The following is a 23,153-nucleotide window of genomic DNA, read 5'->3' as shown; positions in this document are numbered from 1 at the left end:
AGTCCATTATAAACTTTACAATTAAAAGAAATTTTTACAAAGGAATAAAAAAATATAAGGAACAGAAATAAGCAGCAAAGACAGATGATAGATTTTTTAGATTAAGTAAAAAGCATAGGCTAACTATACAGATTCTTTAGCTGATTAGTAAAGAAAGACATCCTTACACCATAATAATCAAGATCTTGATGATCGTTCACCCGCCTGATCATTCTGGGCAAAGGCGACTGTGCACCATAATTGGTCCTGTAGTGACCGAGGAAAAGCATTTCATTATTTCTTAGTCTACGGGTGGGAACGTTAAAAAGAATCTTTTGCAAAATTTCAGGGGCATCAATGAGACAGTTCATAATTTTATACATGCAGATTATATCTGCAATGCATCTGCGTTTTTCAAGACTTGATATGCTTAAAAACCTCTCCATATCAGAATATGAATAGTCTCCTCTTTTAGATGGATATCCTTTGATCTAGTGGAATTGACTTCCTTAGGATAAAGTCCATGAGGATCCTAAAAAGAAACGGTGCAAGTATGCAACCTTGACGAACTCTCGGTGGTGACCTCAAACCAATCTGTGACAATATCTTTGATTCTGATTCGGCATTCACTACTTGAGTAAAGGCCTTTGATAAGTTCGACTAGTTTTAAAGGCGCCCCATATGATTCTAGTATTTTCCAGAGTGTAGGTCTGTGCGGACTATCAAACGCTTTTTCGTAATGTACACATAGCCAAGGAGCTATTTCATTATTTGTTCTCCCGTAGAATACAGCGTTTGTTGTGGATATAATCCGCGCATGTCCTACCAGGTAGGAAACCTGCCTGGTTCTCCCTTAAACAAACTCTTTGCAGTATGAGCTAGTAGTTTTCCAGGTACACTAAGTAGCGTGATGCCACGATAGTTTTCACAGTTCAATGGATCACCCATCTTGTGCAATGCGATGATCTCCCCATTTACCCAGTCCCTCGGGCACCTCTCTTGTTCCCCCACCTCGGTCATCAGTTGGTGTAAAGGGTCCATAAATCCAGTGATGCTGCTTTTATGAAATTCCGGATGTATGTCGTCAACTCCTGGTGCCGTTCCGTTTTTCAAATTTTACACGGCCATTTCTATTTCAGCCAGTGTTGGAGAACCGTCAGATATGTTGACTGCCCGCGGAATGTTTGTTACAGTCTCTATTGAGATATCGGGGGGGGGAGGAGGAGAGGGACGATTAAGTACTCTCTGGAAATGACCACGCCATAATTCCTCTACGCCGTCGGTGTCTGATTCGATCACTCCATTAGAGTTTTTTATAGCTTCTGGGGTGATCGTGCGTTTACCACAGATCTAACGCGCGATTTGAAATGGTTTTCGGGTGTCATTTCTTCGTTAACAAAGGCCCTGAAAAACGAATACTCACTGCCACGAAGCAACGCGTGGCGGCCTACGAGGTGTAGTGGTTAGTACACTTAACTCACACATTGAAGGTTCCGGGTTCGATTTCCTGTGAGAACTCAAAAACTAAAATGTGTTTTTTCTCAAGCCCGGGAGTCCTGTATTCACCACTGTAATTGGGTATCCTAGCCTGTTGTGGTGAAAAAAAGCAATGACAGAGTGTTGTGATAGATTTCCGGTTTGCGGGAAGCCAATTCGCCTATCGGTATAACTCACCGTAGAGAACTTGTGACGTCACTGGCGGAGTAATTTCAAAACTTCATAGCGCTGATAATACGACACATATTTTTATTTTTTTGCTTAGCTTGATAGTCTAACAACTCATAAATTATTTATAGAAACCACTGAACTTCCTCATTACGACATTTACGTCCTTAATTCTAAAAACGGGGATTCATAAGAATAATCTAGTGTTTTAAATTTTCATATTTGTATTTATTTATCAATAATTATTTTAGTATGTTATTCTAGATACTGTTATAATTTGTAAAAGCCGTTTATAAATAAATAAATAATATTGATTGTGTTACTACATTAGTACAAATGTGATTGTCAAGTGAAATAGGATCCGTCACCCTAAAAGCGGCTCTACACGCTGGCTTGGCAAGTACGTATCGGCAAGCCTGCAGAGGGGGATATTTGTGGCTGGCAGGGCTGGCACGCGCGCTGGCACATGCACTGGCGCGCGATCCGTCTGCAGTAGGTTTTTTAACATACATAGATCGAAGGGCGCTGGCTGAACACGCTTGTCAACGAGTCCACACGTTGGCCCAGCTTTTAGTACAGAACGACTCGCCAACGTGTGGGCAGCTTGGTGATTTCGTCACCGATACGTGCGCCAGCGTACTGGCCGGCGCCGGCGTGCAGGGCCTCCTCGGTACGCGCCCACGACGCGGGCGGATGCGCCTCCGCCTCGAGGGGGCAACGTTAAGGTTGAAGTTCACGGCGGGCGAGGTGTGCTGTGGCGCCTGTAGCAGTGTGCGGGGGCCACAGCGGCTATCGGAGCGAGGTCGCACTCCGCGATCCGCAATACTCTCTTCACAACGCAACAATGTGCCCGTTACCCTTACTGCGCGACCCATTGTTAGTCCGCTGTTCCGTTTCTCTTCTCACTTCGATATAAGGCAAAGCTATAAAGGATTCGTCTTATTTATGATTCGGCATCAGAACCAGATTATCGTACCCTTTATCTGTTAATTCGGTGGGTAGGTTAGTTTACGTTGTGAAGTTGTTCTTTCCATTTTCATGATGATTCCCAATTCAAAACTGGTGAGTGAATTGAGACGCGCGCACCCCCAAAAATACTCTGTCGTGTGTCTAAATCGGACATCTTGCGGAAGAGCAAAAACAAACTTTCTAACATTTCCTTATGCTCGTTACTTAATGTTTATTGACACTATGATGCCCAGTATTTTTCGTGGTACTTGTTCATTCAACCGTTCAAATATGAGAACACCAAAGCATCACAGCTCCAGTATTCTTAACCAGTCAACTATTCCTCAATCGATTTAAAAGAATACTGAACTTTGTGGTATATTTCGCTCAAAAAACAAGTGTCGAGATACGTGAGTGTTTTCCCGAGTGGTTATACCGCATTCATAACTTTTCTCGAAACAGCCACATTCAGACGTAGGTACGACAGTGTATTTTTGGGGGTGTGAAATATATATTATTATTACGTTGACCGGTTCTTGTTCCCGAATTCTCCTTAATAAAGGAGAGGTCAAAGGAATAACTTAATATCTTCCAGTTGACCATAAATAATTAATTTAAATTATAATTACTCATCACGCATACTTCGTATTTAAGCGGGGCAAATACCCATTGAATTACGTTATTATGTAGATGCGAGTCTTATACCCGTATGCAGAGACAAAACTTAAGGTGAGGAAAGTACATTCTAATTTCAAATGCAGAAAATAACCCGAAGGTGAAGACGATAGAATGTACTTTCCTCACCTTAAGGTTTGTCTTTGCATACGGGTATTACACTTATGGAACAATAAAATATTGAAGTGTAAAATCACCATTAAAATAAATATTTTACGTCCAATCCGACAGGAATCGAACCTAGGACCTATATTACTTTCACTACATTTTGGTGTTATATTGTACAGTCCGTCGTGTTGGCGGTGACGTGCGTGGCGTGCGCGGCGTGCGCGGTGAGCGCGCAGCGGCCTGCCGGCTACAGTCCCCTGAAGGATGTCCCCATACTGAAGTATAACAGCGAATCCAATGTGGACGGCTCGTATCGATACAAGTAAATATACTTACCATATTTTCTTATTAAAGAAACACCTGTTTCACTATGAATGATGACTTTACTTTATCATTCTACCTTTCTTATAATTGTTTTAGTTATGAAACGGGAAATGGTATTCGAGCCCAGGAAGATGGCTTTTTGAAGAACCGCGGTTCGCAATTAGAGGCTCAGGTAATTTCAATACAATTCATTTTACTATTTTAAACCGTTTAATACTTAAAAGTGTAATTTTCTTAGATGATCATTTAACATTACGTTTTATTTTGTTTTTTAAGATATTTTATATTAATTTTGTAATTTGAATTCAACTCTTGGAATGTACACAACAGAAACCTTAAAATCCACATAGTTTTTTTTATCAAGTCCGATTTTCTGTTCACGGGTTTTTTTTAAATGCGTTAATTCAATTGTATTTTTTTAGTGAAATTCACGGCGACCGTAGTACATTTTATATACTTCTCTTTGTACCAGTTAGTTTAATCCAGTGTCTTTCATCATTTTTGTCCAAATATTTGTAGACAAGGCTGGACTCCACTCCTTAGGGAATTATCAAGATTGAAATTTATTGCAACAAAGAAAGAAAACATGTTTGAGAGGGTAATATAGAAGTCTAGGCATTTACAGGGTCTAGGATCTGTCATTGGCTGGTTTAAGTGGCCACTTTACACATCGTGTAACATTCACAATTTTGCCTATAAGCAGATGAGATATATGCGTCATTGACTGGAATAATTTACTTCACAATATACCATTGCAAACACTATTTTTAGTGTGCACAAATATTCTACCATCAACGATAGGTAATTTAGATAAAAAATGCAATCTATTTTTAGCTTAATTTGATAAATCACTGTTTTATAGCTATTGAAAAATATTATTATTTCATATTTTTCACATTAAATTATTACTTTCTTAAAAAAAGACATTTTTGCGATCTACCCAAATATTTCCATTTTGAAACCATTTTTTTTAGTCGTAAAAAAAGGGTTAGAAAATAGGAAACCGGGAGACGTAGACCATAGTGTTGTGTGGTAGACTGGGATTCGAACCTCGGACCCCCTGATTCGGAGTCCGCGACATTACCCTCGGCACCACGACCCGTCTCCGTTGTATTACGTAATTGCAAATTATTATTTTATTAATTACGAGCTGAACCTTGCAATGCTTTGCTATCGCTAGATTTGAGTTCTTGCTAAATAAATTAAATGAACACAATCAAAAGTTTGATATCAAATATTGTATTTAGTCTAAATTATATCTGTACGTATACATTATTATTTTTGTGCTTCGGTTACGATAAATTACGAGGACAGAGAATTTTGATAAATAGGGGTTCGAACATTGCTTTGCAGATGCCTCCCCGATACTGCGCGTAAAAGACAACTACATGTCAGAATTTTGATAGAATAGACAAAATCGACGTTTCGCTGTACCGTTTTCCGCACCTCAAAACGGAACCGATTTTGTTCCTGTATCGGTATGTTTTGCGTTTTTCAAAAATAGTTATATTTGTATATCGTGCGCCGTGCGCCGCGCCATGTGCCCGAAGACAGCAGATAAAACTGTGCTTTTTACGGGTTCGGATGGTTCTAGTTCCCATAGTCAACTATTTTTTTAAAAAACGAAACAATATACGGACACGCCAATGGTAAATATCTTTATATAATGTGTAAAAAAGAGCTCTGCGCTCGTTTGGACATGTAGAGCGAATGGACAACGAAATAACGGCTAAAATGCGAATGTTTATGGATGCAGAAATAGAGGACCGAGAAAGACATGGCATGACCAAATCCAACAAATACTTAAAGATGGATATGGCAAAAGTCGGAATAATCGGTGCGTGTGCATTAGAAAATCTATGAATGCAGAGGAAGCGAGATCTGAATGCAAAAAATAGAGTGATGTGGCGTTCTATTATCTTTGCCTACCCTTACGGGGAAACGGCGTGATAGTTTGTTATTGTTGTTGTTATTGTAAAAAAAGCATTTCTCTAGTGCCATAATTCAGAGATAAAATACATGAATACGTTTGTATGAAGAAACGTCGGACCGCGTTTCCTCTTAAGATTGAACATAATTAAGTATACTTACAAAACTTTACTAAAAAGTCTTTAGTAAAAACTGTTTTGATAAACGTAAAAAAGAGGTTGTAACACTCTAAGGTTGTAACTTTTCATTGGTAAGTAGGAACATAGGTACTTGTTTATGATTGAATTCCAAATATAAAAATAATATATTATTTTCAAATATTAAATTTAAGTAGGTACCCAAGTACTCGTTTATGTTTGAATTCCAAAACATGAAATAATTCAATATTTTCAAATAAAGAATTCTTTTAGCAAATGTCAAACTCTGCTCGGGGATGCATTTTAGTCAGGAATGGGATTTTCAAAAATGTATCGAATGTTAGTTGATATTATTTTAGTATAAACAAAAATCCAGTAAAAAGACATAAATAGGTAGAAATTATAAGGTTAATAATAATAATTAAATAATCTGACTGGGACCCATTAGAAAACGAATGTTGTTTGTAAACAGTAAAAAAACAGCTTTTTTTACATACAATAAATAACCTCCGTCCATTTTTGCATTAAAAAACCTAGCATTTTGTATGCCTTATTAATAATTCCACTAATGTGAATATCGAACACAAGCCCAAGCTCCAAAATCTAAAAGTATTCCTAAGTCTCCGATAACGTTCTTCCTTTGAACTATTTCATTCATTAAAGTATACTGAAAATTTAAAGGATTGTGTTTACGCGAGAAAGATATACAAGTGCATTTATTAATGTTAAGGGTAAGATTGTTGATGCGGCAATAATCTGAGAGGTGGCTCAAATCAGATGTAGAACGTTGCAGTCCTCAATTGAATTTATTTTCATAAATATTTTACTATCATCAGCAAAGAGTACAGAGTTGGCATGATGAAAGCATTCCTGAATGTCGTTAACAAATATATTAAATAGAAGGGGTCCTAGAATTGATCCTTGTGGTAGGCCAGATGTTATAGAAAAACAGTTGGATTTATATCCTGAAATTACTACAGTTTATAATCTGTTGTCAATGTAAGAACATATCCATCGATACAAATCACCACTGATGCCAATTAGTTATTAATTTTTAATAATGAAGTTTTATGATCAACTTTATCGAAGGCTTTACTAAGTCCGTGTAGATTGAGTCAACTTGGAATCGGTTGTCCATATTTTTTAAAAGATAATTAGTATAATGAACTAAATTTGTTGCGGTAGATCTTCCAGGTATAAAATCATGTTGTGAAGTACTAAAAGAAGATTTAAGTGCTTCAGATAGTTGATCATAAATTATCTTCTCAAATAGTTTAGAAAAAATTGATAATTTAGAAATTGGTCCATAATTTTTGACCTCTAAAATAAAAGCAGTTTTCCAAAGATTAGGGACAACATCATAATTTAATGACTTATTGGAGAGCAACGCGAGCGGACTTCCCAGTTTTTCAGCGCAGCTAATTATAAATATGGGTGGTATAAGATCAGGTACAGCTCCTTTTGTGGAATCGAGATTCTTTAAGTACTTTTATACTAAATCAGAATTAATTTTAATGCTGCTAATGTTAGTTGGCGAATCACTTAATATATCCGTTCTGTTATTTGATACATCTGATGGCTTTTCATAAACAGATTTGAAAAAGGAAGCAAAAAGCTCGCAAATATCTTGCCCGGAGTCGGCAACAGTTTCGTTATAAATTACTATTGAAAGATTAGAAGAAGATTTTTGTTTAGATTTTATATAAGACCAAAAAAGTTTAAGGGAATTACCGATACTGGTTTCTGTGTGCTCGATGTAAGTTTTGAAAGCAGCTTTAGGTTGAATTTTTTGTCTAGATCTTAAAAGGGAAAAATTCAAATAATTAATAAGATTACTGTACTTTTTAAACTTGTCGAAACATTTATTTTCTTCTTTGGAAATTTTGACCAGACTAAATGTATACCATGGGGGATACTTGGTGGAGAGAGATACTCGTTTTTTAGGAATTATTGAATCAATGAGTCCATTTAATATATTGTATAATATTATTAGCGATGAATCGATATCTTTAAATCTGAATAACTCCTCCCAGTTTATTTCGTCTAGCTTATTTTGGATAAGATCATAATTTACACGTGAAAAATTGGGTTTCATAATGGGTTGATGGTGAATGCATTGTTTGACTTCGAAAGCAGATTCAATAATAATTCACCTGTGATGAACAACTTCATGGACCAAGAGAAAATCCGATGGAAATACATTGATGATATCATTGGTACTTAGCACAAGATCTAAAATTCTGTTATTATGGTTAGCAATACTGTTAAATTGATTTAAATTACAGAAATTTAATTAATTGATAAAATCAAAGCTGGCTGGATGACTATAACTTGTTGGTGTGAGAAAACAGTTGTTATTTTGGAATGACCACGATATATCAGATAAATTAAAATCACCTAAAATTAAAAAGTCATCAATTGGTTTGTTTAAAATATTTCGGTTGATACTTGTTGTGGAGCTATTGAAAAGATGCTGGAAATTATTCCCTTTTGGAATATATGCACAACACCCATGTAAAAATTTATTAGATTTTTGACGAATTGATATCGAGATACTTTCAGCCTCTGACTCACATCCACGCATAATTGATGCATTAAGCTTACGTTTTTGTTGCTAAAATCACTCCCCCTCCTCGGAAAAAACCTGTAGTTATCGGATTTCTATCAGATCGGAAAACATCATTTCTATCATCGGACAATTCGAAGCTATAAGTTTTTATAACTGGCTAACTGATAGTTTTATCAGTTAGCCAACTTTCAGTAATCGCAATGATATCATAATCATTACAGATTACATTATCTAAAAACGTCTTAGTCTTGGAACGAAGACCTCTAACATTTTGGTAGTAGACTAGCATAGGCATGATGAAGAGAAAAATATAGCTGATGAAATTTTAAGACAGAAATAAAGGAAAAATAATAATAAATAACTAAAATATTCATCAGAAAAATAATTATGATAAATTTGAAAAGGTAAAGCATCGAAATGACAAAGCGCAAATTGAGGAATATCATTTCGGATAGCTCAATTATAGTAATACAATACATTCGTTTATAAGAGTTCATTTTTTGAAAAAATCTAAGAGCAATCTTTATAGTAAACACAAAATAAAATTTATTATAATATGGATGTTTGATACAATATTATTATTATTATGAATAACTTATATAGCGCCATTTTCGTAACAAAATACCTCAAGGGCGCTTTACATAGTGATTCTTTTAAATTTGTAATTTAATTAAAATAATTTATTTTGTTGTCACATGCTACGGATTTATTCAAATGATTTAGAGAACAAGTGGGTTTTAAGTTTTTTCCGAAACATCACTTCACTTTCACAGCCTCGCACCTCTGCTGGGAGAGCATTCCATGCCATAGGGCCTGCGACCGCAAATGCGTGTTCACTAAATTTAGTGCGCTGTTTGCGTAGAGGTAAAATAACTTTTCCTCTCGCCGTAGACGTAGCTGATCTAAGCGTTAGACGCCTGTCAGCTAGTTCATCTGGAATGCATAGTTCCCTTAGATATTCCGGAGCAGAGTTGTGCAGTGACTTATACATAAGCCAACAGAGTTTGTACTCGACCCTCTGTGGAAAATGTAGCCAGTGTAGTTCCCGAAGTAGTGGAGTGATATGACTGAACTTAGAGATTCCGAAAATAAGTCTCGCTGCGGCATTCAATACAGATTGTAATCTGTTAAAGTTAATGCATTTTTTCAAAAGCCATGTTGGCATCGGATCTAATATACATTGTTTGTTGGGTAATGCCGCAACAATCCTTTTAACCTCATTTATAGATGTTGGTTCAAATTTACTGAATTTTCGAAGGGCATTAGCTAAAATTACAGGTTTTTTCGCTGAACTACACGCTAGTCGGATTTTTTCGACTTTATTTGTTAAAAAGTCGGCAAAATCAGTGGCAGTAGCGCCTGTGTTAGATGTCTCTGCTATACAGTCACCACGAACAGATTAAAGGCTTCGCCAGAGTTGTTTTGGCGACTTTTTCTGTTCAGTGATTTTTGTACACCAGAAACTAGATTTTATTTCTTTTATAAATGTCCTATAAGAGGCTTGCATATCTAACCATATTGATCGGTCCGAAGTTGACAGTGTGTTTCTGTATTTGCGTTCTAGACGTCTTAGCTCTTTCTTTTTGAGTCGACAATTTTACAATACTATTCAACTCGGTGACGCAGACAAATTTAAAAGTCATAAATAGCAATTTATTTGTCTAAGTAAGAATATCAATATGAAGATGTGAGAAATGTAAGAAGTAGCGTCTTAAATAAGTGGGGGTGGTTGAGTATAGAATATAAAGCATAATATTATCGTCCCGATCCGGGGGCGGCTTTCGCAAAGGGTTTAGTTATACGACATTCGTACTTACAATAATTAACTTTGGATAACAAATTTGATCTCATTTTGTAGATAACATAACAAGCTGTAGAAATAGCATAAAAAAATTACCACTTAACTGACTAGTTTTTGAATGATGTGCGGAAATGCACAAAAAAATAAATTGTTCGCATACTTTTTTCTGTGTTTGAATGTTTTTAGGTATGTTTGACCGTTAGTATCAATAAAATTTGTTTAGTAGGCGCTAGAACAATATGTTATCGTGCGAATAACACCAAATTTATTGTTCTGCGATGTTTACGTACTCAGTTATTGAAATTTTTGTACATTCACTAGCGTAATCGTAACGTAAAAATAAAAATGGCGGCCATTTAAAGGGGGGTGAGGTAGGTCATTGTAGGGGAGTGGATTTGTCGATAAAAATACCTGAAAAATACTTCCCCTAAATATCGGTATGTCATGCCCGTCCATATTGTATATAGAATCTTTATTAAAAATTGTATTTTGTTGTAATTTTTTTTTTTTTTTAATACAGTAAACTATAAATTAAAAGTAGTATTATATAGTTATTCTAATTTTTGGAAATTCCGTTACCGTCCCGGCTGTTATTTTTATTTCCATAGAGCGTTATCTCCCAATATTTGTACGTAGTTACCAGTTCCATAGGGCGTTATTTCTGAAAATTGCTCTATAAACTATATCTAAAACTAGAAACTATTGTGTACATATTTCCCTTAAAGTTGATACGAATAATAAGCAGTTACTTTTTTACAAGTCAGTTTGGATGAGTCCAAACTTTGGTCAGCCATTTCTCAAAACTTGTCATTTCTAGTTATTGCTGTATGGAACTGAGCCATCGGTACTATTAATTTGTAAAATAATTCTCACATAGGTATGAATTACGTTTCTATAATTATACAATATTTTAAGGTGATGCAAGGCTCCTACTCCTACACCGGTCCCGACGGAGTGAAGTACACGGTGAACTATATAGCCGACGAGAACGGGTTTCGAGCAGAAGGGGCTCACTTGCCGACTCCTCCTCCCATCCCCAAGGCCATCAGGGACTCTCTCGCCTACAATGCCGCGCATCCCGAACAACAAGGAAGGAACTACTGATTCCCTAATACATTTCCCTATTATCTTGCCGACTCCCGCCCGCGACTATTGACGCAGGCACTGGCCTCCTTAAATCCGCCAATATAAATATTTCTCAAATCGTCCGCCCCCCGCCCTCCGCCGAAGATCGTCCCTCTCGTCACAAGCCATAACCTTATCCCGAGATTGTTGTACCTACCTTACTATGATGACAGAATGCATGTGCATATTACGAGTACGCATATAATATATGTTACTGTGTATGTGTACTGTGTATGTATACTGTGTATAGGTATTACCGATATGCCATAATGTGCGATTATTTTTTAAAATAAATGAATATTTTTACATGAACAGAGACAGATTCTTTTATTTCATGCGGTAATTAACATTACTCCTAGATTATGACCTCGAGCTTGTGAGATACCCCGGATGCACTTGCCGATTGTGGATACTGAGAGGTAAAACATGTTAAATGTGTTGACATAGATAATTAGGCTAGTTTGCAAGGCAAGCTTGTTGGCAAATCCAACAAATATTTTAGCTTTTTTAAATTTTCATTTATTTACTAATAATAAATGTAAGTAATAATAAGTGGTTAAAAATAAAGTTGTTTTAGATTTATTAGAAATATTACAAGTTTGTCCATTTTGTGAATGAGTGGAAAAATGGGAGGAACTGGGTAAAGGCCTACCCTGAGTATCGAATCCCTTGTAAACAATACATGAATGCTCGGGTATTTGCATCGGTTGTCTCAACTGAACTCTCGTCCTCTTCCATTACTGGCAAGGTTGTTCAAACTGCAATATTTCGTTGTTCCTGGACTGGAACCCGGAGCGTAGGACTGATCACCTTACCTTTACAGGTGATTGAGGTGTGCTGCATTCGGTTTACCAGTGCGGCGCTCTATGCACCGATGGGTGTGAAAGAGGGAATGGTTAGTTTACAAAGTATATACGCGAATTAAATAAACAAATTGTTATTTTTTCATGTTTTATTTTTGTGTGAGTAGGATCATTACTAAAAAGAATACCCGTAGGTATCGATAATTTATAAACTAAAATTAATTACACATTTATGATACTAAATAACACTTTGAATTTTAAATTTATTTGATACAGTACACTTTAATTTACATAATACTTAATAATGACAGAGACTTCAATAAATAATTTTAATGCACGTTAGAAATAAGAAGGAAACGCATCTAATAAATATACAGGAGGGTCAGAAATTACTTACATATCCAAAGCGGTATGTATTATTATTATTATTGATGATTTATGTACCGCTTTGCCTCAATTGCAAATACATATTATACACACCTGTGGACAAATAGAGGTTCGCACTCATGCGCAACTCCCGATTCCATCAATATGTATCTTTTTTGGGTGAGTTGGATTCTTCGTGATGTTTCGGCTACCATAGCAGAGCCATCTTCGGGGGAAACCGAAAAAGAACCTCCGACGCCGCGATTATGAACGCTTTCTTCATCGGTACATATCGAGACTGTATAAACTAACATTGATATTTATGTATGAACATGTGTAGATTTGTATGAAATTTCAAAGTACCTTTGTCGATAACCAACCTGTAATTGAACATTTCTCACACAGAACACTTAATTTTACTTTGAAGCAAAACTTAACTTCCCATTAGATTACGGTCCCAGCAATGGTAGCCGAAAAGTCGGAACGAATCCAACTTACACAGGATCACCCAAAACCCAAAAAAGATACACATTGATAACGGTGACCGTGAAGACCTACGCACCTATGAATCCTGATTCTACGTTTACCTGACACTATTTCTTAGAATCAGTATTCTTATTGAACCATTTCTTTCGTCATATTTATAGTACTTACACTTTTAAAACCACAAATCATGAATCAAGTGTACAGAAACATCAACACAAAAAAATGGAGAGTTTCGGTCAAATTTCTGTCACCATGGAATTTAAAAAAAATTCCACGGCCATAGGAAAATATTTCAAAATCAAAAATTTGACAATAAATAGGTTTGAAGAATGTTTCTTCACGAAAATCTAAAAACTGGTTTTCTAGAGAAAAGAAGGAATCGGTAACAACTTCCAGAGAGTATCAATCGGTCAGCTAGCTGATTGACCAGAATTGTTTTTGAACCGCTGCAGAAATATACAGAGAGATCTTGTCTACGGGATAAACCACATGAACCTATATTTTGATAAACAAAATGTATTTTTCCATTGTATTTATATTTCTTAAGGAAATGAAGACATTACGATGTTTCCTCTTTATTAAAATATTCATACTTATAACGCATGTACATAACCTTCATTCTATCCCAACAATTATCAAATGAATCCATCGCAGGTCTCACATCGAGCAGAGCGAACTGGTGATTGCTCTTGTCTACGACTCCTCCATCGTAGTAGTCGATGACGTATCTCACATCCTTTCCACAGCGGTCCACGATCCAGTCGTGGCGGTCAAATGGAAGCTCATATCTAGAAACAAATCATTTTTTAAAATAAATTTTACTTGTAGGTATTTTATTTGATTTCATCATCATTCCCCTTTCATAAGGAACTGCACTTATAAACCAAATAGGGTAGGTGCTATGGCAATTAGACAAGCTATAGTAATTGGAAACTTTAAATCGAATTAATGATTAAAAATAAGCAAATGAAAGAATTTAACCATAAAATACTATTTTTTTATATGTTTTTTCTTAAAATGAAAGGATAACATTAATTTATTTTTGACCATTAGGTTTAGAATGCCCAATTACAATAGCACCCACCTACCTACGTCCTACGCTTCAGGTGCCAGTCTGGGAATAATGAAATATTACGGTTTTAAAATGAATAATACACGCCCATCCTGCCAGAAATCGAACCTGGGACTTCAAGAATGGTAAGTGAATGCGCCAACCACTACACGAGGCGGGCTTATCTCCACTCGATTTCCTTGTTTGGGATTTTTACCTGAGAGCAGCTAAAGAGTTGAAAACAATTGACCGGTGTTTTGGTTTTATTTCACATGCAGAGCTCTCTTCTACATTCGTCTGAAGACGGAGCATTTATTTCATATACTGATTAAAAAGTTTGATGCATTGCTCTGTCATAATACAGACTTAACTTTAAAACTGCCAGTTAAAAGAATACATAATATTTTCTAGTAAAAAAAGCGCAATAGTTACAAACGTAGGTCAACTATTTATATTTTACACTCAGCATCTCCCATATCTTTGATATTTAACACATTGATAAGATGGTTTAAGAAGATAAATAATGTCTTGGAATTTTGATAAAAAGGTATTTTAATACAGTAGAAACGCGATATAACGAAATCCAAGGGACCTAAAAATAAAAATTCGTAATAAATTCCCACATATAACGAAAAAAAATAAAATCATACTAGGTATGTAATAATGTTTGGATAATTATTACATGCCGTCGAAAAAAAAATGTTGCGCGGCTTCAAAAAAACAAAACAGACAGACTGACGTACTCGGCAGTATTCGGAGGTTTGCCTTCATACACGCGCTTACATACATACACACGCACACACTGGATACGCACTTTGACGGTTCTGGGTGCCGACAAACCGCCGCGGCTTTAAAAGTGCGAAATAATATTTTCATCTTTAAACATTTTTTTATAAATTTACCTAATTGTATTGGCATTTTTCCGTAAGGGACAAAAATGATTTTGCTATACATATTAACGGGATTTCGTTACATAAATGCATTTTAGTATGAAAAATTGGTTTTAGGGAATAAATTTTTATTTTTCGCTATATAGCGTTTCGTTATATATATTCGTTATATCGCGGTTTTACTGTGTTGTGTTTCCGTCAAAAAGACAACTGCGGATCAGACTAATTTGGCCTAGCTAATCAACAAAATCGACATTTCCCTGTCCCGTTTTCAGCACCACAAAACCAAACCGATTTGATTGTTTTTTTGAAGTATCAGAATTAAATTTTCTGTGTCGATATCTTTTCAGTTTTTCAAAATTATTTATCAAATTTGTATACCGTACGTCCGAAGAGGGCAGATAAAACTGAGCGCTTTTATGGGGTTTTGGTTAGTCCAAGCTCCCATAAGAAACAATTTATCAAAAAAGCAAAACAATGGAGACACGACAATGATAAATATCCAATGTACAAAAAAAAAAACACCGATATACCATAATCTAGGAGAAAATATGAAAAAAAGTCAGACCGCCTTTCGTCTTAAGTACTGAAGGTTGTTATTTGTCTCCTTACCCCATGAGCTGGCGTATCCTGGCTCTGGGGCTGAACTTGGTGGCCTTTCCACCAAAACTTTTCAGACGAGGATTACCACACTCCCGTGCGTGCAGAGCTTCCCACTTCAATACTTCACGCCACGCCTGAAACAACACACCAGTCACATTTCTATCACCTTACTCATATCAACACTTGATAATCTATAGTGGGAATAAAATATAAGAGTTTAATTATCACATATCTTTTATTTCTATAATAAATTACAATGAACTTTCACTGAAAATTTTTAATAACAAACTTCGAACATGATAATCTGAAAATAGTTACAGTTGAATAAGACATGGAATATATTAAAATAAGATGAGCAAGTCAGTAGTCTATGTGTGTAACTATCGAGCAAACTAATCAGCAGAAAACTATATGAATGTGATACATACAAAAAAAATCACAACATGTATACCTATGTCAAAATAAATTTCCTTATCCATTTTCATTAACACCTTTGCGCACCAAATGGTGGATAGGGCACTGGATTTGTACTGCAAGCGCACCACATCTTTATCATTTTTGTTACACTAAGGTAAGACAATCGGTTACTTATGCTTCAGGGCCGCGATTATGAATGGCTATCTTCATCGGTATATTCTAAGATTGTAAAAACTAATATTGATATTTATTTACGAAAGTGTGTATATTTGTATGAAAATTCAAAGTATCTTCGTCGGTAACCGGTAATTGAACATGTTTAGAAAAAAAAAATTGTATACATATTCTATTTTTCATACAGAAAACTTAATTTTACTTAGATAAAATTGAAGATAAATTTTAACTTCCCATCAGAACACGTACCCAGGTGCCAGTCCAGGACCCCGATTACAATGGCAAGTTAACTTTATCTTTGACTGTCTATAAAGAGAAAACGATACTTGTGTATGAAAATGAGTATATTTGCATGAACATTTAATGTATCTTCATCGGTAACCTATAATTGAACATGCTTAAAAGAAAAAAATGTTGGCATATTCTGCTTTTCATACAGAAAACTTAATTTTACTTTGCAGATAAAATTGAAGATAAATTTTAACTTCCCATTGTAATCGGAGCCCAGGTAATATAAAAATATTCTAGTGTAAAAGAAACATTTTTTTAAAACATTTTTCTACCCGCCTTGTGGTGTAGCGGTCAGCACGTTTGACTGCCATGCAAGAGGTCTTGGGTTCGAGTACCGACATAGTTGATATGAAATATTTACACATATTAGAGAGGCTTTACTATTATTAGGATTGATATCGTGTCCAGAAAACATTTTTCAAATCCGATTTTGTAAAACACAAATTACTCATTATACACAGGAACCTCTTTTTACAAGGGCAATACACTCTACGCAGTACCATGTAAAAAAGGGACAATGGTTAATAAGTTTCCTAGTGTAAAAATAATTTTGGGATTTTAATAAAACAATATATTTATTATACCTTAACTTCATTACAGAGAATTATTAAAATATATAAAGGTCCATAAGATTTCCTATCTGGGACAAGTGTAAAATCATCCTGATGGGCAAGATTGATTATCAACGTGGACCTGGCAGAAGGCGAACGTCTCTGCTGTGCAACATAAGAAACTGGACCGAAATGAGGAGTGCGAAGGAGTTGTTGCGGGCAGCACAAGACAGAAAAGTTTTTTTTAAATTATTTCCAACGTTGGGGATCCTTGATAAGGCACGACATGAAGAATTTTAATAAAAAATATAACACGACAAGAAAAAAAACTTCAAATAAATCAGAGATTATTCACCGTCAACCTTTGCAACCTTTCCGTGCCTGGTAAGTAAAATAGCGATATAGAGAATTCAAGTATAATTATATAACTATTACACCTTGTTAAATTCATGTTCAAAAATATTTTTATTAAATGATTTTTTTACCGTATTTAAGAGAAAAATGTGTGAAAAGAGGTTCCGGTGTAGTGGCAAAACTGCACTATTTTTAATTACAGAATTGAAGTTTCAAACCTGTTCATTATTTGCATTGTGTATCTTGATGATGTCATCCATATCCTTCTGCTGAATGGTCTCCTCCTTCCACCTCCAGCCCTTGCGCAGCATGGCATTCCAGAACATTTGCTGACTCGGGTACACCCAGAACTCGGAGCTGCCATCGGGCATGGCTCGAGGGATGGTCGACACCTGGCGCTCGACGGGCAGCGGGAAGGGCTGGTCCGGAGCAGGTTGCTGGTTTGCCGGTGGCATCTGAAGAAAATATTTTTTTATTTATTAAACTATTACAACCGATAAACGTGAAAGCGTATTTTGGAATAGTTGTCGCTATTTATTCTGCTTCATCGGTGCAGCCTAAAGCCACTTAGATCTCTCCCACCCCTCTCCGTTTAGTTTGGTCCTTGAATTAGTCTTTCCCGAGTTCTTAGGGCTAGGATGTTGAGCATCAGCGTGTGTAGTTGTGACGGGTTGGGTAGTGTGAATTCATTGCGAAAGAAAACATTTTTGAGAGGGGAATATAAAAGTCTAGGCATTTACAAGGCTTAAGACCATCATATTAAGACTATCGTCGGCTGGCATTGCCTAGTAGGTAAAATAATTCAGCCAAATAAATCTCACCCACATCAATAAAGGTTTCAGATATTTTACTTCACGAATGTTTTCTCTCTGTTGCAATAAATTTAGATCTTAGGAGGAAACACGGTCTGACGTTTCTTCGAAAAAACATATTCTCGTATTTTATCTTTGGATCAATGACTTTTTTACATACTATAGATATTTACTATTGGCAATCCAATTATTTCATATGGGAGCTAGGACCATCCAAAAGACACTTAAAAGTGCACAGTTTTATCTACCGTACAGTATACAAATACGATAAATATTACCGACACAGAAGATACCGACGTGCAGTTGTCTTTTTCGCACAGTATCGAGGGGGCATCTGCGAGAGAGTGACGTAAAATCTATCTTCAAATACCTATTCATCAAACTGCATTTCCACCGCGTATCCTCTTAACCTGGCCGGATCGAAGCGCGGGACTCGAATCCCCCAGAAATCACATTTAATTCAACAACTTGAGTATTAGTGGAGCGAATTATTTCATATTTTCTGTTATCTTTAGAAAAATACTTTTGATTTTTTTGGTAATTTCAATTTTTAATAACTTAATTGAATAAAATAATACAACCGGTAAACTCCTGGAAATGTAAAAGCTACTACACGACACGTTATGAAATAGACCATGTACAAGTACGTACATTTCGAGGAGTGTTCCGGATACCAAATAAATTTGTTACAAAAGTAAGTTTTTCGCGACATTTGCACTGATTTTCGTTTCACTCTAACATTTGCAGTGTAGCTATTAGCAAAGTAGCGACAGAGCAAGACAGACATATTGCACCGAATGTATTATCTGTTTGGCTAACTCTGACCGGACATCTGTCTCAGCTTTCAGTCATTCGTCATTTGCCACTTGCACATTATCAGCGACCTGCATTGATATTATGGTAGTGTTTCTAAAACGAATATAAAAAATGTACCTATTATTATTATACTCATAAAACCACTTGTTACAGTTTTTTTAATTTGTTGTAATAAAATGACAGGATAATAATTTATTTTTTGCCTTTTTTTATTTCAAGATACGAAAAACAATGTATAAAACCAATTATAGCGATTTTATTTATTTATGTTCATTGAATAATAATAATAATAATAATAAAATAATAATAATTCATAATAATTTATATTGTGTTCTTTATTTTTAAAAAAACTTTCATTAGCTCTTCTGTTACGTTGGTACATGTTGCATAGTATTTTTTTTACTTTCCACCCTCGATATATTATAAACAAATATAATGTAATGTAATACATAACAATATAAATAATATGTGAAAACCCTTGCTTCACTATTTATGTGTGCAGTTATTTTTAATTTAAATTTTATTTTACATTTCTTTATTTCAGACCTTCAACAAAATACTGTTTTTTTACCGAAATATGATGTAAAATGTGAAATCTGTAATATTTTACCTAAAAAAATTAAATATTTAAAAGCGTAAGATATGGAGTTATTCCGGTAAAATAGAGGGTTTGGAAAATATTGAACTGGCACCTAAATCGTAAAACTGATCACCTTACCTTCCACATGACAACAAAATAAATTATTTTAATTAAATTACAAATTTAAAAGAATCACTATGTAAAGCGCCCTTGAGGTATTTTGTTACGAAAATGGCGCTATATAAGTTATCCATAATAATAATAATAATAATGACAAAAATATACATACACGCTGCAATTCGTGCCAAAACAATGCCCTATGCACAACTGGGTGCAGATTGAGAAAATATAAATCATAATGTTAGGTAAACAATATTTTGAGTTTGTCCAAATTTTTGTAGACAAGGACTGGATTCAACTCCTTGGGGAGCTGTTTATATTAATAGGTATTTAAAAAAAACATTAATAATTCATTTCGTGCTAACATTAAAACATAAAAGTAAAACAAAAAAAAATAATTTCATATATATTTGCACCCATGTTTGAGAAACCTTGACTGCCACGTACTGTTGCATAACTATTTCTTTTTTTTTTAGAAGGTTCATTCGGCGAGATGCACTGCCCTGTGCAGACCAGATGGGACCATGAGACGAGATGAAATGCGTAATATTTTGTTCTATATAAATATAAATAGGTACATTGGGGTAATTTCAGACCCCTTCGGAACCGGCGTAATTTTTGGAGTTTCAGTACGGTAAAGGTTAAACTAAGCCAAAAAACATTGTTTTCAAATTTTATGTAACTTATTATCAGCGCTCGGAGTTTTGTATTTTTGAAATTACTTAGCGTGTGGCTCTACCCCTTCTTCTTGATGAGTTCTGCAGATTAGTCAGTTGACTTACCGTAAACCGGATATCTATCACAACTCTCTTATCATTGGTTGATTTAGAAGAACTAGTGACAGCATGCAAAGTATTAAGTGTACAACATAGCTTCCGCCGCTTTTTAGAGAAATTCAAAGCCTTATTTTAAGAAACTGGTTATACATTTATGATTCAAAGTATTGTACATCGCTGGCCACTACTGTCTCCCATCTTTTAAGCAGCATACGAATCCTACATTGAAAAAACTGGTCATCTTTTGAAGTGATCCACAAATCGATCCAATATTTTACTTCCTCATAAGACCGGAAGTGCAGTGCTGGTCAACCAGGCCATGTGCCATTGAACGAAACAAGTGAACAAAGGCCGTTCAACATCTCTCGGTTTCAACAAGTATGGCACCCAATTTCCTTGCTTCTGAATATTTCCCTTGGTTTTAAAGCATTTTGAAATTGCTTGTTGAGTCCCAATTATAGTGCAAATTCTTCCTGACTTTGACATGAGTCTTCATCAGGTAATGCTTCCAATTCTGCACCTTCGAAAATCTTCTCTCTTCCACCGCTATGGCGGTTTTCGACGTGGAAATCACCGTTCTTGAAATGTTGAAATCACTCACGGCACATTATTCCACTAATAGCTGAGCCTCAGATTTGTTCATGATGAAGCAGCAAATTAAAACTTTAGCTCGTAAACCAACATTTTCAATCGAGAATAACTTTCGACACACAAATCGACTAATGTTTTTAAGAGGTTATGTTGACAGATGCCAAAGTTTATTGCATGACGTGTATGATCTATTTATTTCGACCACTACTAACCGCTCAAGCCATCTGCAGGAAAACAGCGGTAGCAAAATTGGTTTGTTTTAATATCATTTTAAAAATGGTCTTACCATATTATAGGGGTTTATATCATCCTGGTCATGTTTGACGGGACATTCGGAAGGGCGAGGAGGGGTCTTCTGTTCTTTGTGCATAGGACACTCTGGCGGAGGCGACTTCATGGAATTGTCGTTGTGTGATGGTATATTCGCAGTGGCCAATTCCGCGGCCGAAACATTGTTACCCATGTTTTAACAGTTCTAGGTTATGTATTATATAATATTTGTATTAATAAATTCGATTGCAACACATATATCTAGCGTTGTAGTATCGGATGAGACACATATAATAAATACATTTATGTTAATATGATTATTATAGTAAATGTATGTTATTTTAAAGAACTATTCAATTTTGAAAAATAAATATGAGACGTTATTAACCAAGAGACGTCAGTCTCGAAGAACACAGATTTAGAAGAAAATCTTACTACATTTTCTATGTGAAACCATTATCCAACCACAAAACGTTGCGGTAGCGGTAGGTTCAAAAATCATAATGTATAAAATTATAAAGTTGGGACCTGTTTACTGTCTATGGTAAGGTTTTGTCAAAACCAGGGGTGCAATCAGGTGCAACCATAAATCTTCTCCATCCCTTAGAGCAGTGATCGCCACACGGTAGCTCGCCGAGGCTTTTTCGGTGGCTCGCGTAGGATATTAAATTTTATTATTGAACTCCGAAAATAAATTTAAAATGTGCTAAATTTTAAAGAATTGCTTAAAGGGTTGCTGTCAACGTTTTCCACTATGAAAGTTGTTAAGAGTAAATATAATAACAGACTCACATATTTACATTTTGAAAATTGCATTTGGATGGAAGTAACATAGTACTCAACGAGAATTGAAAAAAAATTGGAAGAAAGTGAATGCCATTATTTTCACTAATTATTTTTACTCCTTAGTTTTACTTTTATTTTTATGTCAATTTTTAGTCACACCTATTTACAATTATTATTTTGATTTTAAATAAATATTTAAAGTGCTAATTTTTTGTTTTATTGTTAATCTGATGTTCTAATTTATTTAAACTAATACAAAAATATTATGTATGGTACGATAAGGGTTAATAAGGGGAATTATGAATAGTCCAGAAGATATGTAATATCATATTTGAATACATCGGACTGTGTCCAATAATTTCCCCACTTAGACACACTTTCGCCGCGCGCATTCGTGACGTCTCCGCGTAATGTTGCTTGATGGGGGAAAAAATAAGCATAACACAAATGTAAGGTAAAAAAAATCAATCTGTTAATTTCTCTAAAATTTCATTTTGCACGCGGAAACATTGACAGACGCGAAGTATATATTCTGAGAAACTAAATAATTAATAAAATTAAAATTATGTGAATTAAAATTAAATAAATTACTTATTATTATTTTATTGTTCAGCCCTGTTCTATAAGTTATTTACATATGATCCGCTTGTTAAATGTTGTCAAATTTTTCGTTAATTTGTAACAATTTTGGAATCTTGCAACAAAAACATTAACAAATTAAAGCACGTATCACTCAAATTTGGGTGCTTTGCCGAGAAAAGAAAAAAAATGAAGGAGAAGGGGATATATAGACAGAGGCCAACACGTCGTCCCTACCCCTCAGGATGTCTCTAGTTTAAAAAATATTTATTATTTACAAAAATAGGTAAAAAATTCACAAACAACTTGTACGAATAAAAATAAACGCAAATAATAACTACAAGATGCACAATAAATTTTATGAATTAATCAATATAAAAAGGCGCACAATCTGTGAATCGCTGTGAGATACTACATTTTTTATATCCGCTCCACAATATTGTCAAAATAATAATTTATCACTTATGAAAAACAGACCGACATAGTTTTTTATTAATATAATTCGCGAATCTTTTGCGAACATGGTTAGAAAAAGGCGTAACCACTATACAGATTTAATCAAATAAATGAAGAGTTC

At 35.1% G+C, this 23,153-nt stretch overlaps 2 protein-coding genes across 2 annotated transcripts; one reads left to right on the top strand and one right to left on the bottom strand.

Annotated features, from left to right (window-relative positions):
* The first annotated feature begins 2,416 nt into the window (after positions 1-2,416).
* LOC148283205 (endocuticle structural glycoprotein SgAbd-2-like) lies at positions 2,417-11,569 on the top strand. The gene is made up of 4 exons (XM_088223891.1): positions 2,417-2,706; positions 3,555-3,697; positions 3,796-3,871; positions 11,051-11,569. Exons 1-4 carry the CDS (start codon positions 2,683-2,685, stop codon positions 11,237-11,239), a joined length of 432 nt encoding a protein of 143 aa, XP_088080017.1. The 5' UTR covers positions 2,417-2,682; the 3' UTR covers positions 11,240-11,569.
* A 723-nt stretch (positions 11,570-12,292) lies between these two features.
* Cchl (Cytochrome c heme lyase) lies at positions 12,293-21,720 on the bottom strand. The gene is made up of 4 exons (XM_088223890.1): positions 21,228-21,720; positions 17,465-17,701; positions 15,469-15,593; positions 12,293-13,703 (listed from the first exon to the last, which is right to left on the bottom strand). The coding sequence occupies exons 1-4, from the start codon at positions 21,402-21,404 to the stop codon at positions 13,475-13,477; spliced, it is 768 nt and encodes a 255-aa protein (XP_088080016.1). The 5' UTR covers positions 21,405-21,720; the 3' UTR covers positions 12,293-13,474.
* Positions 21,721-23,153: the final 1,433 nt, after the last annotated feature.

This window comes from Micrasema longulum, unplaced genomic scaffold (genome assembly GCF_059751315.1).
Source record: "Micrasema longulum isolate JH-2025_06_02 unplaced genomic scaffold, ASM5975131v1 h1tg000253l, whole genome shotgun sequence".
In the NCBI taxonomy this organism is placed as follows: domain Eukaryota; kingdom Metazoa; phylum Arthropoda; class Insecta; order Trichoptera; family Brachycentridae; genus Micrasema; species Micrasema longulum.
The sequence above is the reverse complement of the archived record's forward strand: the minus strand, read 5'-3'. Positions and strand labels throughout refer to the sequence as shown.